A 24,774-nucleotide genomic window follows, 5' to 3' on the forward strand; every position below is an offset into this window, starting at 1 on the left:
CAAGAGGCGAGGCATTGCTTGACTTCTTTGGCGATCTCTTGGTAGCCTTCTTCTTTTTGGTGCCGTAGCGCACCCACTGAATTTCGTTCCAGGATTCACACTCCAGACACGTGGCTGTAGGGAACACACACTGCCCCTACACGATGAACACAAAGAGTGAGGGTCGACTTCCGGCTTGGAAAGAAAGGCCCCACAAGATTTACCGGCCATAGGCCCGGAGCAACGGCAGGGATGCTCCATAACGAACCAATAAAGCACCAAAACGACACAGGAACACAGAGGGAAAGGTAGGATAAGGTATGAACACAAGGGGACCACGTGGGACACAAAGGGTCGCACTGGGTAAGGAGAGTGCGTCAAGATGTTATCATGACGTGACCAGAAACTTACTGGAGCTCGAGACCTGAGCAAGCATGCTCTCTGACCCCGGGTCGCCTCGTGGCGCGTATCACTCCACCAGAGGTTACCCCGCATAGAAAACGAGAGTAGGGTAAACTACACAAAATTCTGGCCAGTTGGGAGGAGATCCCAGATACTCCTAAGAAAGTAGTTCGAGGTGAGTACTCCATGTTGGAACAAACTTTAATTAAGGGCCCAACAATACTTCCATACTCGTTGTGGCTGAAAACTAAGTAAAGAGCTACTGACAGGAAGGGGGTGGTACTTCTCACCTGCTGTTAAATACCTCGTTAACAGTTTCAACGACCGTTACAGCTCGCGCTGAAAAGATATCCATTTAAAAGACAAAAGGTTTGTACATGAGTGGGAACAAATTAAATATGCTATGCTTATCTTTGGACAAATACCTAATACAGTACAGTATATAGAGATAAGGTTATACATTTTACATATTATGGTTTCTGGTTTAATTAATAGAATATTCTATTTTGTATCACTTGAAAATTTATTTCTGCCTTTGCTTTTGAACAAAATTCAAAAACAAAATATTATTGTACTTTGTACTTGTTATTGATAGTAATTAAAATTATAAGTAAAAATACTAGAGCACAGATTATCAGATTTATTTTTAACATATAATCTCTATGATGGGACACCCAAATCCTATTCAAATGTTTAACCAAGCAGTTTAAAAGAAACTGCCGTGATACTAAATACATATAAAATGACAAAAATCAAGTGTGGGAAGACAGATTACATTTAACTAATGATGAGTTTCTTTACTTTGAAAAGGGAAAAGATTTTTAAAATCTGTTATTTTTATACTTTCTAATATCAAATTATTTTTATTCCAATGAGCTAATTTATGAACTCAAGTAAAACTAAAAAAGGGAAAACTTCTCTCTTGCTGCTACATACCAAATGAGACTGCCATTTCTTGAAAGGTAAGGGGGATAGCAATATCTCCAAGAAAAAACTATCGACAGTTTTTCTGATTATTGAAGTTGACACATCCTACCTAAACTAACTCCTTGACCAAAGTGGAGAGGAGGGAGGAAACTAAATTTTTGAAGGTATGTATAGAAATAATTTTACTTTAATAATGTCAATTTCCGTGAATCTTACCTTTGAATAGTAAATTGCTGAGTTACGTATTTCGCAGGTGGAATGAAGGTAATTGTACCAAATAAAAACTCATAGGACTTCATATTATTCCTAGAAAACTATAGAATTTTCTATATCTTTTATTGAAATATTCTCAGTGCTTATTCTTAACTAGATTATAGAATAGAAATAACTCAAATCAAATCAAAGAGAACTAGTTATTTTAAAGAATAATGTATAAAATAACACACTTCACTTAAAACTTGTGATACCCAATATATCATAAAGAAACTTTCAACCTTAATTTAGTTAATAAAAATGGAAGATTATGAGGTAATGGAAAGAGTAGATTTACATTCACATTATTACATAACAAATTGGCATCTGTCTAATATGACCCCTTAAATAACCTTAGTTAACTTTATATGAAGCTTTTTAAACAGATTGTTCGTGCTTAGTAAAATCCTAATTGGATGAGTAACATGTAAAGTATCTAAATTCTAGCAGGACATAAACAACAAGCAATACTTAGGTGTTGGAAAACAAAATTATCAAAATAACTGTGATAAAATGGCTTAATTCACAATACAGTACTTATAAAATTTCAGTTGTATATAAAATTCCCCCTTTAGTTATCATGTACTTGGGGATCTTTCATTATTAAGGATACCGGGGTCATATTGTACAAAAACTTGGAGCCTTAATCATCAAAATGCTTAGAAAAAGTAACTAAACAACATTAATTATAGAGCACTTTTACTTGAAAACACATATGATAAATATTGTAATACAGGTAAACAATCAATAATTGTGGGAACAAATCAAAATGAGCTAATTACAATAATATATTAAACACCATCATTACAGCTAAGACTGCTTCATTATTACTATTACATATGTATCTGTCTATTGCTTTACTTCCCTTTAATGAAACAGAAGAAAAGATCTAAATCCTCTACAGCCCCACCCTAACCATACAATATTACTTATCAAACAAAAACTGAACTAACAATGTATTTATTAACTTGTTTTAAGTTCATTCATAATTCATCTCAAAGAACATTTATGCATATATGTAAAGTCTTGATGTGATATTGGCTAATGCAATACTGTACTGCGAATACATAACATCAACACTGTAAAAGCAGAAACGTGTAGCATAATTGAGGCGTCCCCCTGTTGAAAAGAGATAACTCATGTATGTCGAAATTGAGTTTTCACTTGCATGGTATAGGCTAAAGCCTGTATATTCATATGGTATAGGTGTCGCACCTTGATTTGATTTTAAGTGGCTATAAGGTTGCTATTTTTATTATTTTCCACAGATTTTTATCATTTTGACACACGACTCTAATATCCGAGGAGGAATGACGTAATAGCCGAGAGGAAAAGGTCTGCCAATTGCCTTCAGGCTCTTGGAAAAGTTCACAGGACAAGCAAAAGTGGAAAAAATTGTGGCTAAAAGCAAGTGTAACTGGCAAAATAAACGTTGGCTTATACTGGTAAAGTTGTGAAAGAACGAATGGTAAGATGCCCTTGTGATTGTTTCTCCAAGTGTTTTGATGTTGTTGGCTTGGATAATATCCATCTGATCTTCAATGATTTCTGGAAAAGTGAAGTTGGGATATCCAATCCAAACTTCATGTATCCAGAAACAATAAGAGAATGACTGTGAAATGCTGCTGTTCTGATAATGCCGAAAACCAGAATTGTACCGGGTCTTATGATGTCTACATACAATACCAGTATCTCAACAATAACCACCTCCAGCAATGTGAGTAGTACTGTAACAATATTATTTACATTTTATATCTTTATTTTTCCAAGCCAAGCTGGAACCCAACTGGAATGCTTTAAGTAATAAGCATTCCAGTTGGGATACAGCCTTGCTTAGAGTAATAATGGTAGTGATAATATTATGGTACTGGTATTAAAACATTATTGATAAAAAGACAAAAATAAACATAACTCAATTGATGAGATAACAGAGTTTGACAGTAACTCGCTGATTGAGGGGTGTCCTATACCCTACTCCAGCCGTACAGCGGGAGGAATGCAATGGGTTCTGCCTGCCATTGTGAGTGGCATTTTTCAAATGCAATTTTCTTTGTTTTCTATTTTCATCACTTACTTTAGCAGGGGTCGCCTCAATTTTATTGAACCAAGATGAGAAGAGACCAAAACAAATTAAATGACTATTACTTGTACTAATGCAGACATTGCATTTTTTTTATAATGCTGTATTTAGTTCAGTCACTCAATCTACAATCGATAATTTAAGTTTCTAATAGTCCAATACTGTTATGAGACATAGGATATATATATTTAACAAGACATATGTATAACAACATGTACTGTTAGCAAGTCAGAGGTGTGTTGCAGAATAACCTCTCATAATTTTTAATCTGGCAAGGCGCTGATTATCGATGGTGGACTTGTTATAGTCGAATGGGATATTTGTGTAATGTTTCATTTTTCACATGGGTCACTAGCAAGATAACCAACTTGTTTTAATAATAATTATACAGAAATAAGTAATTCAGAAAGCCACTAAACACACCATTCTATTATCATAATAATAAAATTATGTCAGTAATAGAAACATTCACAAAGGTAATTTTATTTCCATTACCTGCAACATATAGTATAATAACAGAGACCCATTCTAAACTGAATTATAAGCTGTATCTATTTACACAAGAACAAGACTAAGTCTACGTCCCGACTAGTTGCATTTCTACGAGTTTAATCCTATAAAATAAAATTGCATTGAACAATATCACTAAAATACTTATAAACTAATAGCTAAGCTGCTAATTTATTATGTTAATTATGCTGCAACAAGTTTGAAGCACCTTATAGCATATCCTTGAGGAGATTCATAACCGAGGTAATTTCTGAAGGAATCAATTGCAATTCCTTAATGTCAGACAAACTTCTAGTTACAAATTATAGGAAAGCAAATGACCTAACAAACATTTTCCAAATAAATGGTGGGTTTTGCTGAATTGTTAAGTTCAAACAAAGCAGCAATATTCTTTACTTGCAGTCCAATTTCTACACCAACTAATAACAAAAAGTGTTATTCCAAAGAATTAAGTTAAATATATATCTTGACTGCAATTTGAAGAAAAAAACATATCTAAAGTATCATAAATTATATTTCACAAAATTATTGCATGATGGATAAGTAACGGTACCTGACTGCCTTGCATATACATATAATCAGGTAATAAATCACATAATGGAAATGTGAATAAAAGACAACATATTAACTTCATATTCCTCTTATAAGAAGAATTATGCACATTAACAAAAACATGCATATGTATGCTTCTCATAAGAAGAATTATGCACATAAACAAAATCATGCATATGTAAGCTATTATCATCAGTTAATCTTTGTTAGGAAAATACATCTACAAAAGGAATAATTTTTGTAAATCTTTTATAAACAGAAAAATCGTGAGTATTTTTCTTTCTCAATGTAGGAAATAACAATACATATACACAATGCATAAAGTAAATCCAACGATTTAATGCTTGAAAGCTGTACAGTTATGCATTGAGTACATTCATCAGAACATTTCATGTTAGTAGTGGGTTAAGGCTTTGTAAGCAAGATTATGAAAGACAAAGGCAGTTTATTCATCTGTGATACCTGTCGCTGATTTTAAAGGCACTAAGAAGCATAATGCTGTATCTTCACAAAAAGTCTTAAACTTTACACAGAATCCTGATCATACAATAGTTTGTACATGAAGACACTTGGTTACAACAATTGAGACCTTTGTTTAATGAACTTAAATTTTGAGCTAATAAGTTCCAAATATCTGGTTACAACTTGAAGTTCAAAATATCTGAGTATTTTCAAAACTAATGACTTAGAAAGATAATCTGAGAAGTGAAATGTTTACTGAAAGAGTGATTTGGTGCTACATTTTCCTGTGTACATTTGTTCGAGTAAATTCCTTTTTCATTATGTCAAAGGAAAAATTCATGAAGGATCAAAATTGTGATTAAATATAAATAATGAAGCTTCTGCGTACAGCACAAGTAACCCTTATATTACCAAACAGGCAAATTTCTTTAAGGCAGTTACAAAGACAATGTTTCAGAAACAGCAAAAGCATTCATAGCATTTTAAATAGGTTCACTGAACACATGCTGATATTTATTACATTACTTGCAATATGAATAGGAACATTCCTTATTTAGCTGCAAGATAATTTAATTACTAAACTTTATCTAGACTGCAAATAAATAAGTTCTATGACTTCAGGAGGCATGTCCTTAGGGTAAGCACCTTGACACCTTTTTTCCTATTTGAACTAAAAAATCCACCACCACTAAAAAACATACTGTATTGATATAGCTCTGATTTTCGCAATTAAAACAGTCATAATCGTGTACATTCAATAAATGCATAAAAATATGTACAATGGTCTACAATTAACATACACTGAATATGTGGTAATGATGTAACCTACATAGATGGAAAATGAAAAAAAAAATGTATACGACACAAAGATTTTCCTAGAGTAAAATAGCTAAAGGTAACAATCTTACAACATAAATGTCTCCCTTTGTGCTAAATAATTTCTTAAAGTAAATACCTCAAGTGCAGCAAATCCAAGATCCTATTACTGTACAAGTAAAATTTCCAAAGGTAAACACAATTAGGCATAGAAAATTTAAATCTGGCCATCCAGTACACTCTCTGGAAATATACTTTTTATGATTAAAAGTGCAAATATCAATAAACAAGAATTTCCCAAGAATTTGAATTGAATTTTACTAGACTTGATATTCATTAGAATTACATGCTTTGAACAAACAGACACCAGAACTTATTTTGAATTTTCTTACTATACTATACTGTACGTATATGTGCCTATCTTATTTTACTGTCCAAAAGATGTTAAGTATAACAATTAATATTGCTCCTTTTAATTTCTTTTTGAATGAACAAAGTCTCATATAGTAGTCAAAATATAGATAAACAGAACTGAAATAAAACCTGACAAGGGCCTTAGTATTTTAAACTGAAAGCAGGTCTGGTTGAATAAATTCTGAAAACTTGCAAAAATACTGAGTTATGGACTGTGTTGGTAATAAAGCAAGAAATTTTTTCCACACTGCCATTAACTATCAATAAATTTGATGAAGTTTGGCACAAAAATCTTCGCCCAGTGACAAAACATATATTTTCAGTCTGACTTTTGTCTTAATTAAAGAAATGGTATCCTATTCCTAGGATAATTTATTTTTGAATAGTTATTAGGAAAATTGTCTTCAATGAAGAAGAATGTAATCAAATATGATTATCTTTCCACTGATTAACTACCGCAAACATGCATTAATCGTTAACTTATCAAACGTAGCTGTTAATATGGATATGGATTTACCTAAAATGGATGCTACAGGTATTTATGATATGATGAAGGATTATTAAGTATTAATTGTGATGTGTAAATCCTTTATGATTTTAATTTGAAGATAAAAAATAACACTAAATTGTCTTCTTGTTCACATTACATTAAAATGGTAAAAGATGTGGGGAAAATCATACCTAGTCCAAACATGACAAGGGAATAAATACAAATAACTCTGAGGAATCAAAAAATATGATAGCAATTTTGATGAAATGTTATGCTAAAAAAACAATTACCGTATAATAAATAGGAATAAAAAGATTTCCTTACATTTCATTAAATGCTTTTACCTGTCAAGCCATAGGTATAGTTTCATAATATCTAAATATGTAGCATAAAGCAAAGCAAAACAATATATGGGGATTATTTATAATAAAAACAAATAAGCCATACGTTTGGTTACAACCGTTGGTGATAGAGCAAGACTTGTACAGTTTCAGTTTCAGGATACTTTATTAAAAAGCATTAAAATCTTGTTTTTCAAAATATTCTAATTGAAATGTACAGACTACAAAGTATGCAGAACTATCGTAAATCTCAATAAAAAAATTAAAAAAAACAATATAATTAGTTACATAGAAATTCACCGGCAGAAAAATAGAAAATAAAATATTCTAAGAAGTTAGTCTAAATGCCGTGTAAATAATCGAGGTTAGGAGGTGACCATATATTTGATGTCAAATACAAGGACAGTGGAGTGAGCATGTTGATCCACAAGAATTTCCCTCCTTATTGATTAGTAAAATATCATATACTTTAGTGTTACTGTAATGAAATCTAATTTTTCCCTGCACCCGTAGTTCATTTTACAATAGCTGTACACTGGGAACATCAAATTTCAATCATATGCATACGAAAAACTTTTTCTATAAAAATAAATAATACAATTAGACTTTTATGATTGTTTTAGACAAAAATTTAACATATCTTACACATTCTATACAATATTGCATTTCATTTCCAACTTTCATTAAAAAAATAAAACCTGGGTAGTAGACCACTGCAAAATTTTTTTAAAAGCCATGTTCTGGTCAACATGGAACAGAGTACATAGAATCTATAACATCTTTATATTTGTCTAAAACATAAAATCTTTTGAGTTTAAGAGTACTACTATATTCACCTGTGTAAGTAGAAAAATCAGCAGGCAAAAGCCTCCATTTCTGAATTTTTTGAGCATTGGAAATAGCGTGATTGCTATTATACCTGAAAGCAAACACATACTTTATCAATAAATATTTCAAGAAGTACCTAACAACCTAATAATTCGTATACTGTAATATATTGAAAAAGGATTTCAAAAAAGGAAATTTTAATAAAATTTGTTATTTCTATACTCACCTGTTCATATTGCCTCTTCTCTGGAAGCTGTTTGTTAACATTTACCGCTAAAATAATAATAAAGTTTAATGGACAAAAGCATTTAGTAAAGTAATGAAACATTCTAGCAGTAAATGGTAAGCTCCAAAGCTGTGATGTGTCAGAGGCTCCTGATTTTCATACCCAGAGTCAAAACTATTCTTAATTTTTATGACATTACAAGTCAAGTGGGAAGGAGTTTGGGCCTCTATACGAACATCAGGTGAGTATATAAATAAAAAAGGTTATTAAAATTTTATTTATTTCTAAGAACATCCCCAATATTCACAATGCTAACTCCCACATTTTGATTGAGGTGGGATGTAAGTGAAGGAAAGAGGAAGGTCAGTTGCATAATTAAAATACTGTAATATACAATAATCACAATTGCACTCACCTGGTTAAGATTATAAGTAACAAACCCTTTCAAAATACAGGAATCCAGATTGTATTTCTAAAAATATTTGAAATATTGGACACTAGATTGACTAAAGGATACCTTATTTTAAATCAACTATATAACCCCAACAGTAGGCAACAAAAAAGTAATTGAAAAAAAATAATTTATAAATTAAATGAACTAGAAAAAGTTGACTACATCACCCAGTCACTAAAGGAACCAGAGCCAAGAACTATGATCTCCAATACAGGGTCTTTAGATATAGAGTTTAGTGAAAGATTGAAAAAACTAAATCAGACAATGGCCAGGTAAAGTGAAATTTGGAAATCAAATCGCCTGAAATTACATATAAAAATCAGACTATATATCAGTTTAGTGAGAACGGTGTTACTCTATGAACATGAGTCATGGCATGACAATGAAACAATCACCAATAGATTTAGCAGATTTGAGAACAAAGCCCTCAGAAGGATATTGGGAGTTAAATGTCAGGACAGGATGAGAAATGAAACTACAGTATAAGATAGATTACTCGAGTACCATATGTGGATGAGATCATGATGAGGGGTAGATGGAGATGGTTAGGGCATGCTCTTTTCACTCCCCAAGAGAGATGAGTTCACCAACATTCAGCTGGGCTCCACAAGGGACTAAAAGAGTTGGAAGACCCAGGCCTACATGGCAGAGGACTATGAAGAGCGAAGTAGGAGAAGTATTGAATTAAAAACTGAAGATAGAGACAACTGGCGAAATCTAACCAAGGCACTTTGCATCAAAGGCGTAGGAGGAGATGATGATGATGAATGTTGGAAGTGTTCTTGAAATACTTTCCTTTGCAGTTAATTGTAGTCTTTAAAAAGGCTTTCTTTTAGTAGAGAGAGCTAGGCTTTTTGCTTATAATGGGAATGATGACGGTACTGCCACTCCAGCCTTTCTCTAGTTTATTACTGGTCAAAACCAAAGGATCTCTTAAAGAAGGCAAGGTAGTAGGAGCAGCTTTAAAGATTTTTAGCAACAAGTAGCTCTTGCAAACATCACTGTTGTCACATGAGTGGAATGTGAGCCTTAAGCCTGACAAGCGCGCTCTCCCCCATCTGGCGAGGCAGGCTTAGCTTATCGTAGGTGAGTATGAGCCAAAGGGGGTTGTACTGATTGTGCAAGCACAGGTGTGACATGAGCCTGTTTTGTTTGCTGTACAGTAATACCTTTTGATACAAGCTTAATGCGTTCCGGGACCAAGCTCGTGTGTCAATTTGCTCGTATCTCAGATGAATTTTTCCCATATAAGATAGCTAAAAAAATTAATCCGTTCCTACCCTCTGAAAAAAAAAAAAACCCTAAATACAGTATATTAGTGGAAAAACATTTTACAATTGTTCTAATTAACATTCTACGCTCACAAAATAACATATCTATGAACTGGTTATAATGCTCAATAAAATGTAACATTATTATGGAGTTCTTACCTTCGAGACAGACGGTAGCGGCTAACGGCGGTGTGTGCGGAAGTGGAGAAGGGAGAGAGGACGGGGAGGAGAGAGACGACGGCAAAATGTTCAGTACGCAACACTTTTGTAACACTATGTAACATAACCCTAACTTTAAATTCAACTTTAATTAAATTAGCAACTTCAAATTTAACTTAAATGAAATTAGCTTACTGTACACACCCTTAAAAATAAAATGTACTTTTCTTCTTCTACCGGCTTGGCTCTTTTTGCCTCGCTTTCATCTTCACTTTTTGACAGCCCTTTTAAAAGGAACTTGTCTAGGGATCTTTGCTTTTGTCTCCCCTTCAAAATGTTGCGAAAATAACGTACGCAAGTGTTGTCACAATTGGCTAACGCACGACCACACGCCAACTTGTCCAGGTGCCTCTTTTACATAAAATTAGAAAACTCCTGCCACTTTGCTAACATGTCTGATTTCTGCCACATAAAGGCGGCCCTCGTCTTCCACCTCCTCCTCACTACTGAGCTCCTGCAACACCTCCGAATGTTGCATCTCCTGGAGCTCTATCAATTCCTGTGTTGTGAACTCTTCCTGATGATCCTCGACAAGGTTGTTCACGTCTGCCTCGTCTACCTCCAGCGCCATGGACTTTCCAAGAGACACGATTTCATCCATCACAATAGGTACGGGGTCATCAGGGTCTGTCGTATCGAACCCTTCAAAGTCCCTCTCAGCGACGGAAGCTGGCCACAATTTCTTCCATGCTGAACTAAGAGTTCTTTTGTGACACTCTGCCATGCATCGTCAATAATTTTTAAGCAATGGACGATATTGAAATGTTCCTTCTAAAATTCCCGAAGGGTGAAATTGGTGTTGTCTGTGACATCAAAGCATTTCTTGAACAAATGTTTCGTGTACAGTTTTTTGAAGTTGGAAATAACTTGTGGGTCCATGGGCTTGGGGAGTGGCATGGTGTTGGGCGGGAGATAAAGGACCTTGATGAACCTGAACTCATCAAGAATGTCCTCTTCAAGACCAGGAGGGGGACCAGGGGCATTGTCGAGAACCAGGAGACATTTCATTGGTAGGTTTTTCTCTGTCAAATATTTTTTGACTGTCGGACCAAAGCACAGATTAACCCATTCTGTAAAGAAATGCCACATAACCCAAGCCTTAGCATTAGCACGCCACATCACTTGCAGTTTTTCTTTCAAGATCCTTTGGCTCTTGAAAGCATGTGGGTTTTCATAGTGGTTCACCAGCAGTGGCTTAACCTTACAGTCACCGCTGGCATTGGCACACAAGGCTAGAGTTAACCGGTCCTTCATGGGTTTATAGCCCGGTAGTCTCTCCTCTTCTGCCATGATGAATGTCCTCTCCCAGGCATCTTCTTCCAGAAAAGGCCAGTTTCATCACAGTTGAAGACTTGGGGATGAAGCCATGTCGGGCTATAACCGAGGCAAAGGTTGTGACGAAGTCAGCCGTGGCTTTCGAGTCGGACCTTGCTGCTTCCCCATGCCTCACAACCAAGTGTATCCCAGTCCATTTTTTAAAGTTATCCTACCAGCCACGGCTGGCTCTGAAGGTTTCCGCTGGCATCAAAGTCTCCCCTCTCTCGGCTGCTTGCTTTCCTTTCAAGTCATCATAGATTCTACTGGCCTTTTCACATATGATCGTCTCGGTCACGCTATCTCCTGCCAACTGTTTCTCCTCTATCAATAATAAAAGAAGCCTATCCATCTCGTCATGAATATCACTGCGCAGCTACGAAAGGATGGTTAATCCTTTGGAAGGCTTGGTACTCTTAATAGCATCCTTCTGCTTAAGGATGGTACATATTGTCGATGTACTCCTCTCATATTGGCGCACCAGCTCAGTCACTCTTACGCCACTCTCGTTTTTTTATTATTTCATGCTTCATCTCGATTGTCATCATACGCTTTTTCTTTTCACTACCCTTGTTTGCACTCGCTTGCTTTGGACCCATTGCTTATTCACTGAATTCTGTACTGATTAACGCAAAAAAATGTAAAAAAACAAAACACTACAACCGATTCTCGGAGATAAAACTTTACGCGACGGAGATCCAACGGGAAAGACCGAGCGATGCTGTCCTGGTGAGAAGCCTCTTGCACAGTCGGCCACCTGGCGGCCGCATAGGGTACTACCTTGTATCTCAAATTTTTTCTCGTACCTCAGGACAAAAATTTGCTCAAAACTGTCCTCGTATCTCAAACTTCTCGTATGTTGGGACACTCGTATCTCAAGGTATTACTGTACCTAGCTAGGTAGAGAAGGCTCAACAGTCTATGACTGAGCGTGAGGCAAAGGTGCATGAGTTGAGCGTGCAAGCGGATGTTGCACAATGCTGCCAACCCAGCCAGTGCACCTGGTTCTCTAATTCCTGTGCACATTGGAGACTCAGTCTTGCAAGACCACAGAGCCATCATGATGAATGGTGACACACTGGGCTGCAGAAGGATCTCAAGAGCAATTGTCCACGAGATCAGAGGAACTTAGTTCCGAAGAGCTAGAGAGTGCTGGCAACAAATTGCCCTATTGCTTCCGAGCCATCTGGGGAGATGGACTCCAAGGCGAGGACAACCTTTAGCGCTTACGAAGGCATTTACCGAAGGTCCCGAAAGGATCGGCGGGCTCAGAAGGACAAGGATGCCTGTCCTCATGCGGAGAAAACTCACCATGAGAGGAGAGCACGGTGTGGAAGCCCTCACACAAGTGCTACCCCCCAGATCCTCTGATGGGCGAGGATCTGCTGTGGAGGACGAAGGTCCAGGGGTATGAGACCCAAGCAGAAAGAACTTTCTCCTGTTGCCTTTAGAAGGAGACATGCCTCAGCCTACCCCAGCATAGGAGCAGAAAAGACTCTCCTAACATGCCCCACGAACAAATACCTCCTAGAGCCGGTCCTTTGACAGGGGATCCAAAAGTCCCAAGAATGGTCACAAAAGCATCTTGAGATGCGGAAGGGTTTTGCCATCTCACTAGGGGAAACAGGAAGAAGCCGAAGGTTGTCCGAGGGTTAAAGAGCTACCGCTCTTACTCGATCTTTCTCCAGAAAATGCCAAGCAAGAAGAGACCAGGGTACCAGGAGAGAGAGAAAGGGAGAAATCAGGACTTCTTCAACTTTGAGAAAGACCCAAAAGGCAAAGAATCCCTTTTAGATTTCTTCCTCCTGCCATACCACTACCACTGGTAGGATTGGACACTCATCACATGGAGAGGTCTGCCTGTGTGCAAGAGTGTCCTCTACACATAGGGTAGCTTTCCTGTTATCTTCTCACATGTAAAGAACAACCGTATGTATTCATCTAGAAACAAAAATCTTTTTAACTTTAGGGGATGGGTCCAGATAAAAAAAACAAAAAAACACATCAGTCAAAGACGCATATTCTGTAATTGCTGAATCATGGAAGAGCCCCTTGTACAGTAAAAAAAAAAAAAAATATTCATCACTTCATACACATATAAAGCAACATGTTGAACCAAATAATGTGTACACATAACATCATTATTCCCTAACTGAATGAATTCTATTACTGCCTGGATATGAAGGCCCTTCTTTCCAATGTGTCTTTCACACCATCATTACAATCCCAATGGAATAAATATGATTCTTCTTACCTTTCTATGCCTTCCTGAATTAGTGATGCAAGTGGTCCACTTGGATTATTTTCAACTTCATCGAGAGCTTCGGCCACTGTTTGTGCTTCACAACCTATTCTTTTTAATACTCTCTTGCAGTAAGGTGTAAGCTCAGGGAGCGATTCTGCTGTGTTTTCATCTACTTCAGCTTTGAGAGTTAACAATAACGACAAGTACCTGAAATAAAAGTTCCATAAAACTACTTCTTACATTTCAGTACATTACTAGAACTACTTGTTCAAAGTGTAACACTACGTGTTTGATTATCCAATTTAACACAGACCCTAAGGTTCATACCTAAAATAGGCTGTGAATAAATACAAAGCTTTGAATAGAACTATACATAACCTAATTTTCTTTAAAGAAAAAAAAAAAAGGTAATACATATCACGACCCAACACAACTAAATTTACATCTGTCAGAAGACCTTACAGTGAGTAGCTAATTAAACACTAAGAGAAGTTAAAGGTCATAAGGTTTGTATTAAAGTATATATGTATTCTATTGTTCTCTTAAAATGCATTTACTGAACCCTTTGAGCATCAAACTCCCTTTTGTGGACATTTTATTCAATTAATCTTAACATAAAAACTATACAAGATAGGAATTTACAGCCTTTATTATTGTATAGCTGAATAAATTTATTTACCTTGATATATATAATATATTTGTAAAATTTTCATATAGATAAATAATAGAAGAGGACCGTCAAAGGGAATAAAAAAAAAAATCCTCACGAAACATAGCAAAGCACTGCTAGACTTCACTGTATATTTAGTACTAAGAGGTGAATGATATAGTCTTTGAAGATCTGAATGTCAAGAATGATCAGTATTATGAAAAGTTGTATCTAGCAAGCACACTGAGCTAATAGTCATGGTGCCAGAGATTGACACTAATATTTGGAATAAGAAACATGATAAAACATAAGTTACCCTCAGCTACTGGGAACCAAAATTAGGAATATTGAAATATGATATTAAAAAGATTAAAAAAATTTCCACAGAATAGACAGCCTTTAGAAATTTTGAAAGACTTTGTCAGTAAACAGATTTATTTTGCATTTAAAGAACGAATAGATTGGATATGCCTCATCATGAATAACACCTAGAATTTGAAATGAGTTTTATTTAAAGGCAGTGTCAATTACAAATCTACTCGGGATCCAAAGTGCTACACATACTAACAATAAAAACTTTAATTTTTTGTGGTTCAAGTTTATCCCCATCATTTGCACAATATATTAATTGAAGCTTGACCTGTCAAGAGATTCAGCAACAAAAGGTCAATACAGTACCGTACTTGGAAGATGGAGTTGGTGAAATTAAGTAGTCTCATTTGAGTAAGCAACAAGCTTAACCTATTTTAATGGATAAACCATAAATTCACATAAAGTAAGACAGAATACTACTGTCAAGCAGAAGTCTAGATTAGAGAAAATTTGGCTATGTTGGGTCATCTGGTTGTACATGAATGGTCAATGTGTGGCATGGGACTTCATGGGGACTTCGTGTATCCATGCTTTGCTCTTCCTTTTTTACTTATTGGATGATCCGACTCATAAAACACAGGAGTAGCTAGCTTGTTAACTAAAACTTTTGAATTAAGTCATACATACGGTCACAAAATAAGAAAATAAATATTCATGGAATCTGTCTTCTCTCTCCAAATTGCTGTGTTTTTGTTTATACAGTATATTTCATTACTGAGTTTGGTATTACTCATGAGTCTGTGTAAGGCATATTCTTAAGTAAGAAGTTTAGTAGTTTATTTTCACTGCTGTGCCAGTTGTCAATGTTGGTATTGGAATCAATAATGTGCCATACATTAATACAGTTTTTTAAATAAAAATATTTATTTATGCAACAGCATCACAAATTATAGATGCTAAAAAGCAAAATATATTTTAGAAGTCAATGTTTATTTCTCTGAGGGGAATTTCCAAGTTTTTAAATTCCTTGTTATTATTTAGTTTTAGCTCCTAGGGATATTTACAATTTGCTATTTGGAAGCATGAGTCATTACTCTTTCCTAGTTTACTCTAAATCACATTTAAACCAGTTTTTATGGAAAGGCAAGTTTTTATTAATTCAAAGTACAGTACTTAAGTAGGCTGGGGCTTTCAATATCCTGAATCTTTCCTTTACTATCCCACTTCCACCTAAATGTGGGAATCAACAATAAGAATGTCAAAGGAGGTTCATCATAATCATCTTCATCTCCTACTACGCCTATTGATGCAAAGGGCCTCGGTTAGATTTTGCCAGTCATTTCTATCTTGAGCTTTTAATTCAAAACTTCATTCTTCATCTCCTACGTCATGCTTCATAGTCCTCCGCAATGTAGGCCTGGGTCTTCTAGCTTTTCTAATGCGTTGTGGAGCCCAGCTGAGCGTTTGGTGAACTAATCTCTATTGGGGAGTGCAAAGAGCATGCCCAAACCATCTCCATCTACCCCTCATCATGATCTCATCCACATATGGCACTCTCTTATAGTTATAGTTTCATTTCTAATCCTGACCTGCCATTTAACTCCCAATATTCTTCTGAAGCCGTTGTTCTCAAATCTACTAAATCTATGGAGATTGTTTCATTGTCACGCCATGACTCGTGTCCATATGGTAACACCGATCTCACTAAACTGATGTACAGTCTAATTTTTATATATAATTTTAGGTTATTTGATTTCCAAATTTTACTTAAACTAGCCATTGTCTGATTTGCTTTTTACAGCCTTTCACTAAACTTTAATTCTAAAGACCCTGTATTAGATACCATAGTTCCTAAATAATTAAATGATTCGACCTCATTAATCATTTCTCCTTTCAATGATATTTCATCTTCCATTGCATACTCCATTCTCATCATCTCAGTCTTTCTTCTATTTATCTTGAGCCCAACCTCGTGTAATATTTCATGCATTTTGGTAAGCAAGCATTGCAAATCCTGTGGTGTTCTGCTAATAAGAACAGCATCATCATAATACTCTAGGTATACTAATTTCCTATCACCAATCCAGTCAAATCCTTTCCCGCCATCTCCGACTGTTCTACGTATTACAAAATCCATGAGGAAGATAAACAACATAGGTGACAACACATTCCCTTGAAGTACTCCAATGTTCACTGGAAATTCATTTGATAAAATTCCATTAACATTAGCTTTGCACTTTCTATGATCATGAACAAACTTATTCAAATCCACATATTTATGAAGAATTCCATAATAACTCAGGACTCTCCACAAAATTGACCAGTACACACAATCAAAGGCTTTTTCATAGTCCACAAATGCCATCGAAAGCGGATTTTTATATTCTATGCATTGTTGTACAACATGTCTCAAAATGAATATTTGGTCAGTACAACTTCTACCTTTTCAAAATCATGCTTGTTCATCTCTCGGCTTCTCATCAATCTCTCTCCAATCTCTTCAGAATAAGCATACCATATATTTTCAAAACATTTGACGTATGTGATATGCCTCTGTAACCATTACAATCAGTCTGGTCACCTTTTTTGCAATTTTCACCAACACTCCTAACTCCCACTCATCAGGTTTTGTCTCTTCATGCCACATTCTACAAAATAATCTTGTAAGTATTCGGGTCACTTCATTTTCAGCCAGTATCATCTAGGCAGTTATTCCATTGTATCCAGGGGCTTTCCATCTCTTGAGCTTTTTAACAATAGCTTGGACTTCAAACACACTAAATTCATTCATGAGTACATCAAGGTCTTCATCAGCTTCAGGTATATCAATCAAATATTTCCTTTGTATTTCCCATTCATAACCTCACTGAAGTGTTCCATCCAACATTGTCTTTCTTTATCTTCTGTTGTTATAACAGATCTGTCTCTCTTTCTGCTTGGTATATGCTTCTTCTTATTTGTCCCAGTAGAGATTTCATTAATAATTCTTGAGAGATTCTTACACCATAGCCACTCCTTGAATTCATAGATTTGTCAGCCTTATCTGCTCTACTGTCTAAATATTCTCTCCAGTCATTCCTATCTTCTTTTTTATTACCTCACTATCAATACTGTAATACTTAACATGCTCTACCTTGTAATTTTCATTACTTCCCCCAAAAACATTCAACAATCAATTTCAGTCTTTGTCTCCTTTTTATAGTACAGTATCCCAAGTATCATTTGATATCCATGGCTTTCTCCTTGTAACTGCGTGTTCACAGAAATAAAAAAGATCATAATAAAATTACTTATTTCTATACTCACCTGGCATTCATATACACAACATACCCTGCCTCATCATTGACTACTGATCAAGAGGATATTAAACTAGTTGTTAACATGATCTACCCAAGCCTTAGAGGTGCCATACATTGCCATATAATCCCAGACTGCGCAACAGGAGGGAGGGGATAGGGATATTACAAGGAAAGAAACCAGTAATTTTTAGTTAAAAGTTAATTATTATTATTATTATTATTACTTACTAAGCTACAACCCTAGTTGGAAAAGCAGTATGCTATAAGCCCAGGGGCTCCAACAGGGAAAATAGCTCAGTGCGGAAAGGAAAAAAGGAAAATAAAATATTCTAAGAAGAGTAACAACAATAAATATCTCCTATATAAACTATAAAAACTTTAACAAAACAAGAGGAAGAGAAACAAGATAGGAGAGTGTGCTCGAGTGTACCCTCAAGCAAGAGAACTCTAACCCAAGACAGTGAAAGGCCATGGTACAGAGGCTATGGCACTACCCAAGACTAGAGAACAGTGGTTTGATTTTGGAGTGTCCTTCTCCTAGAAGAGCTGCTTACCATAGCTAAAGAGTCTCTTCTACCCTTACCAAGAGGAAAGTGGCACTGAACAATTACAGTGCAGTAACCCCTTGGGTGAAGAAGAATTGTTTGGTAATCTGTGTTGTCAGGTGTATGAGGATAGAGGAGAATATGTAAAGAATATGCCAGACTATTCAGTGTGTATGTAGGCAAAGGGAAAATGAACCGTAACCAGAGAGGAGGATCCAATGTAGTACTGTCTGGCCAGTCAAAAGACCCCATAACTCTCTAGCGGTAGTATCTCAACGGGTGGCTGGTGCCCTGGCCAACATTTAACTAGCTTCAAAAGGAAAGTAATAAGATTGCTCGAGGAGGTTTACATTGCAGGCAACAAGCTTGTTTTAAAGACCAAACATCATATTACTGTATTTGTATATAACTCACTATAGCCCACTAACACTAACCTGAAGAACATCAGAAATTATATACCTTTTGGCACTTTAGCGCAATTAAAAAACTTACCTATGCAAACTATTAGTTGAATAATTACTATAGTCTTATAATAGAGTGGGTAACTAATCGTGCAAAGAAAAAAAGATGAACTTACTTTTTATTATCTCCAATCAGCATTGCATTGCTGATGAATGGCAATTCCTTCTTGATTTTTTCTTCAATTACGACTGGTGGGATGTTTTCTCCACCAGCAGTAATAATAAGCTCCTTGATACGAGAAGTAATGTATAGAAAACCATCTTCATCAAAGTGTCCTACATCACCAGAATGCAACCATCCTTCATCATCAATCTAGAGAGACAGTGGATGTGTATTCCATAGTTTCATTTTCTAGCTTTATATTTAATTCAGCTTAACAATATCTTTTACACAGATTAAAAAAAATTATTTAGATAAACTTCAAGATACTTTTACATCAAAGTATCAACTTACAGCTTCATGAGTTTTCTCTGGCATCCCGAGATATCCCATACAGACTGGACGACCTTTCATTATAATTTCTCCTTCCCCAGGTGTGTGCCCAGGTATGTCTTTTATACAAACTTGTATTTGTGGTGCAATCTGGCAAATAAAATGAAAGAAGTTTACTTTTATAAAAAGTTTCATAAGATCTTTAAGCAGGTTACATACACCAACAGACTAAAAAAATCCAAGAATCATTGGTAACCTTACATGAATCGCTGGTAACATTACAAAGTTAATCATGTGTGTGCAATTCATTTGTATTCTATTATGAGCAATCATTAAAGGAAATATTGTACATGATACATTTCACGGATAAAAAAAAATGTGTTTAACCATATACATGTTCAACATTCTTAACTCTTCAAAAATAGTTTAAAAATACCCATGCCTGAAAGAAACACTTTAACATCATACCCACCAGAGCAATGCTGAGACAGCAGTGAGAAATCAAATGAATTATTCAACAAAAGACAATAACAGAAATTACTAAACATAAAATAGAATTAAAGACAAGAAGGTAAGGCCGAAATATAAACAGTTATGAAAAATGTTAAATAAACAAACGAATGCTGCTAAGAAGTTAGCCAAGTTACTTGTGACCATAAATAATCTCAACTACATAAAATTTTCATGTTGGGAATTTTCTACACTTTTTATTTCCCTTGATAATATCTAGTAATGTAGTCAGATTCTTTGCATAAGTAATAAATAGCTTCTGCTCTGAACCACTGAGCCAACAATAAAAATCTCACATATTCCCTTAAAATCTTGAAAAAGAGGGAGTTTTCATAATGAAAGCAAATCTATAAAAAACAATTATAAGATATCTAGATTCATATAAAGATTCAAAATTGATAAGGCTAACTCTGAAAACAGAAGGGACTTAGCCAAAAAAATATTTGGAGGAACTGAGTTGTGAGGTTCACAAACACACAATTGGCTCCTGTGAACCTTTGCAACATGTTGGTACCGAGAGGATCCTACTTCTTTTCTGTTAAGAAGTGCCAGAGACTTTAATGTGATTACATAAAAAGTTTGTTGTGATACACATTAGTTCTTTAATAAAGATACACTCTAATTACTGAAAAATACATCATACATACATATACAAAGGGGACCTCTACTCTCTACGTTCCTCCCAGCCTAACAAGGGACTCAACCGAGTTCAGCTGGTACTGCTAGGGTGCCACAGCCCACCCTCCCCAGCAAATTTTAGATAAATCTAGATGTGTGCATCTATTAAGAAAAGAGACTCAACAAACTTCTTAAATCAAGATCTAAAGTGAGACTACCTACTGTATACGGTATTGTAAATTTCATAATTTTTCCTTGCAAATCAATGAAACATTCTTCTACCTACCTTATTACACTGACTACACAAAAATCTTAACTCTAATCTAAATGAATACAAGTGAAAATATGAAGTACATTAATTTACTGCCTTCTCCACTGATCAAAATTCAATTTAACTATAACAAACAAAACTGCAATATCTTAAAAGACCAACAACATAAATTAAATATAAAACAAATTATAAAAACTTTATTTTATTTTGTTATGTTTACAAACTGGATATATTTAAAATGAAAAATAATAATTTACTAAATCATTACCAGGCATTCACAAACTAAAAACAACTTCATGAAAATATTACAACAAATAAATTACAATACGTACAAACTTTTAAATAAAATTTGATTAACAAAATTTGAAAATTCCAAACCACAAGAAATTTCTATACCTAAAATATTCTCTATACACTGATCCTAAAAAATGTTTCATTAACATAATCTTATCATATAGTGTGATAGGAAATCTATTGAACACATACAAACTACAACAGTACAAAGTAGAGAATAACTACCTTTCCACAGCTTCCTATTTTGAACCTTCCTGGTTCAGCATAACTGAAGGCACAGACAGTTATATTTTCAGACATGCCATAAACGTTTACAACAGGAATGTCCAAGCTAAGGAAGTACTCTAGTAAATAGTCATCCACAGGAGCTGCCACTGTTGAAGAAATGAGAGTAATTATATTAATACTAAATTCTTTGAAGGTTTAAAGGTCACTTGTGTGCAGAACTAGTACGAGACAGGTCAATGTATGGTCAAACAATGGCATACATACGATCAGTGACCAAGGACCCTTTCCCCCAAAAGTATGACTGGGCAGGTTGCTTATGACTCAGCAAGTAGATCTATACGCACCCATAAATAAACCTTCACTCCTAGCTCATGGGTGATTTTACCCATGAAATTTATCAAGGGTGCTTGAACATGAGCCAACACAGTAGATCCTCAGTTTACAAAGGGACAGAGATCCGTTCCTATGAATTTTGTTACCCTCAGCTTGTATTAAAGTCAGAACACATTTGAAAGCAATGTTACACTTAAGTAACGGAGTCACTCACCTATGCTATGACACATATAACACATTGTGACATGGAAACATAACTAGGACTAAAAAAAACAAGAACGGAATAGCATAGAAAATAATAAATCAAACTGTAAAAATTAAATAATCCAATACAATTCCTTACCTTTACTCCTGTGGTTAGTTTGCACATTGGAAGGGGTAGAGAGTCATGTTTAATGGGAGGAGAGAACAGAAGAAGCAAGGGAACCTACAGAAGATACTGGACATACTGAGGGAGGTAAGTCTGGAGAACCTGCATAAGGTGCTGCAGATGAGTCAGGAATACCTGGAGAAGGTGCTGGAGATACTACTAGGGCAGGTGATCATCTGAAAAACCTGACAAACATGCTGCAGATAATACTGGGGCACGTAAGTCTGAAGAACCTACAGAAGGTGCTGCAGATACTGGGGCAGGCGAGTGGAGAACATGCAGAATGTGTTGCAGATACTTCTGGGTCTGGCAAGTCTGGAGAATCTTCAGATGGCACTCAAGATAATGGGGCAGGAAAGTCTGTTGACCGTGCTGCAGATACTACTGGCACAGTTAAGTCTGGAGAACCTGCAGAAGGTATTGTATATACTGGGCCAGGCAAGTCTGGAGAACTTGCAGATTGCAGATACTGGGGCAGGTAAGTTCTGGAGCTCTTACAGGTGTTGCAGATACGGGGGCATGCAAATCTGGAGAACTTACAGGTGTTGCAGATACTGGAGCAGGTGAGTCTGGAGAATCTTCAAAAGGTGCTTGAGAAAATGGGGAGGGGAGTCTTGAGAACCTACAGAAAGTGCTGCAGATATTGGGACACGTGGATTGGAAGAACATGCAGATGGTGCTGCAGATACTTTGGCAGGAGAGTCTGGAGAACCTGCTGAATATGCTGCAGATACCAGGCCAGGTGAATCTGGAGAACCTGCTGAATGTGCTGCAGATACAGGGGCAGATGAGTCTGGAAAACCTGTAGAAGATGCTGCAGACACTGAGTAAGTGAAACACAAGAACCTCAGGTGTTGTAGATACTGGGACAGGCAAGTTTGGACAACCTGCAGAAGATACTGGAGAGGCTAGAGGAAGTAATGAAGCGAATGAGGTAGAGGATACAGGATTGTTGTAAGACTAAGCCTTCATGAAGAAGCTTTCCAGTGCAGTTTGGACTTTTACATTCCTCTTCCCCAAGGCCTCTTTGTAATGTACATTATCAGCAAATCCAGGAGTCCTTGGCAGATTGTAGTGTACCTCTTTCTATTAAGGTTCATAGGATCAAACCTTGTAAACATTTGTTCTATCAGTGCAAAACCTTCTACCTTGTTCTTGGTTATAAATCTCTTAGGCTCTGGAGGTGGCATGTTCTACTCTTCAATTATCTGCTTCTCAAAATGAGGTTCTTAGTAGATAACTTATCTTCATGAGATACCAGTAGGTCTGTGTCATCATCATCTTCCACTTACAAATTAAGATGCTTCTTGGTGATAGAGTTAATTACCAATTCAAAACCATGGAGATCCTTCCCTAACTGGGGACAACTTTTCACACACCAGTCAAGTCTGTAATTCCCTTCAGCCAAAGCAATGTGACAGGCAGTCAAATATTCCAAATGCCCTTGGATTCTCAACCTGATACACTAGCAAGGGCTTCAGCTTGTTGTTTGGAAACACAACATGCATTGTTAGAAAATAGAGTGGCTGCTTACCCTGCCAAAGATTTATCTGGATGATGTGTACAAAATTTTGTAGGGTTTTCCATATTCTTAACATCTCTCTAATTTTACTTGAAGCAAGAGGTTTATCACTCTGTCCTTTCTCCTCCTCAGATGAAATCTCCACAATCCCTCGTTGCTGCTCCTTATGCAATTAAACCAGCACCTCCGTCATCTACTGCTTACTATGCTCACCTAGAAAATTGTTGATGTCGTCTTCGTCCACCTCCAACTATTGCCTTGCCCAAGGAAACAATTTCAACATCAACTGCCTCCTAAATGGGTTTGAATTCCCTGGCATTACGTCCAGGAATGCATTCAGGACACAGTTTCCTAAATGTAGAATTAAGGGTTCTGTGACCCCTCCCCAGGCTTTATCAATACTTTTGAGGAAGCTAATACTGTGGAAAAACTTAGAACTCCTCCATTAGGACGTCTTTAAAAGCTGGAGGATGGGCAGGAGCACTGTTCATAAGCAACAAAGCTTGAAGAGGGAGGTTCTTCTCCACAATATTTTTTTCAACTTCAAGACCAGAAATTTCATTGACCCATTTCACAAACAAAATGCAAGTCACCAAAGCCTTCGTGTTTAACCTCCCATACCATTCAGTTGCTTCTTCTAAAACTATCAATTTAAAAAAGCTCTTGGATTCTCCAAGTAATACACCAGGAGAGGTTTCATTTTGCAATCCCCACAGAACAGCATGGTTAGACAGTCTTCAATGGGCTTGTGACATGAAATTACCTTTTATCTGCAGTAATGAAGGTGCTCCAGGGCATCTTCTCCCAGAACAGATGAGTCTTGTCACAACTGAAGACTTGCTATGCTATGAAAGATTTAGAATCCATGAACCTATTAAATTTAGAAATTAATGCCACTGCTGCCTTGATATTAGTTTACAACCTCACCATGTCCCACAACACTATATGGATGAGTTCTTCTTTAAATTTCCAAACAAGCCACGACTCGCCTTGAATAGTTCTTTATAATTTTCTGCTGATGTACTTGGCTCCTTTCGAACAAGGTCAGTATACAGTACCCATGCTTTTCACATATAACATTCTCCGTAAGTGTATCTCTTGCTAACTACTTCTCACTGATCCAGATGAAAAGCAACTTTTCTACATT

The 24,774-nt window shown here is 36.0% G+C and overlaps 1 protein-coding gene across 4 annotated transcripts in view; it reads right to left on the bottom strand.

Moving 5' to 3' along the window:
• Positions 1-1,602: 1,602 nt before the first annotated feature.
• The window catches only part of LOC137655686 (long-chain-fatty-acid--CoA ligase ACSBG2-like), a 131,900-nt gene continuing 108,728 nt past the window's right edge, over positions 1,603-24,774 (bottom strand). For all 4 annotated transcript variants that reach the window (XM_068389646.1, XM_068389645.1, XM_068389648.1 and 1 more), the window contains exons 11-15: positions 21,400-21,548; positions 19,503-19,631; positions 19,165-19,361; positions 13,792-13,989; positions 1,603-8,144 (exon numbers count right to left, since the gene is read on the bottom strand). In XM_068389646.1, the coding sequence (XP_068245747.1) occupies positions 7,970-8,144; positions 13,792-13,989; positions 19,165-19,361; positions 19,503-19,631; positions 21,400-21,548 (848 nt within the window). In that variant the 3' untranslated portion in view covers positions 1,603-7,969. The remainder of the gene's footprint in view (positions 8,145-13,791; positions 13,990-19,164; positions 19,362-19,502; positions 19,632-21,399; positions 21,549-24,774) is intronic.

Source organism: Palaemon carinicauda, chromosome 16 (genome assembly GCF_036898095.1).
Source record: "Palaemon carinicauda isolate YSFRI2023 chromosome 16, ASM3689809v2, whole genome shotgun sequence".
NCBI classification, from domain to species: Eukaryota; Metazoa; Arthropoda; class Malacostraca; order Decapoda; family Palaemonidae; genus Palaemon; species Palaemon carinicauda.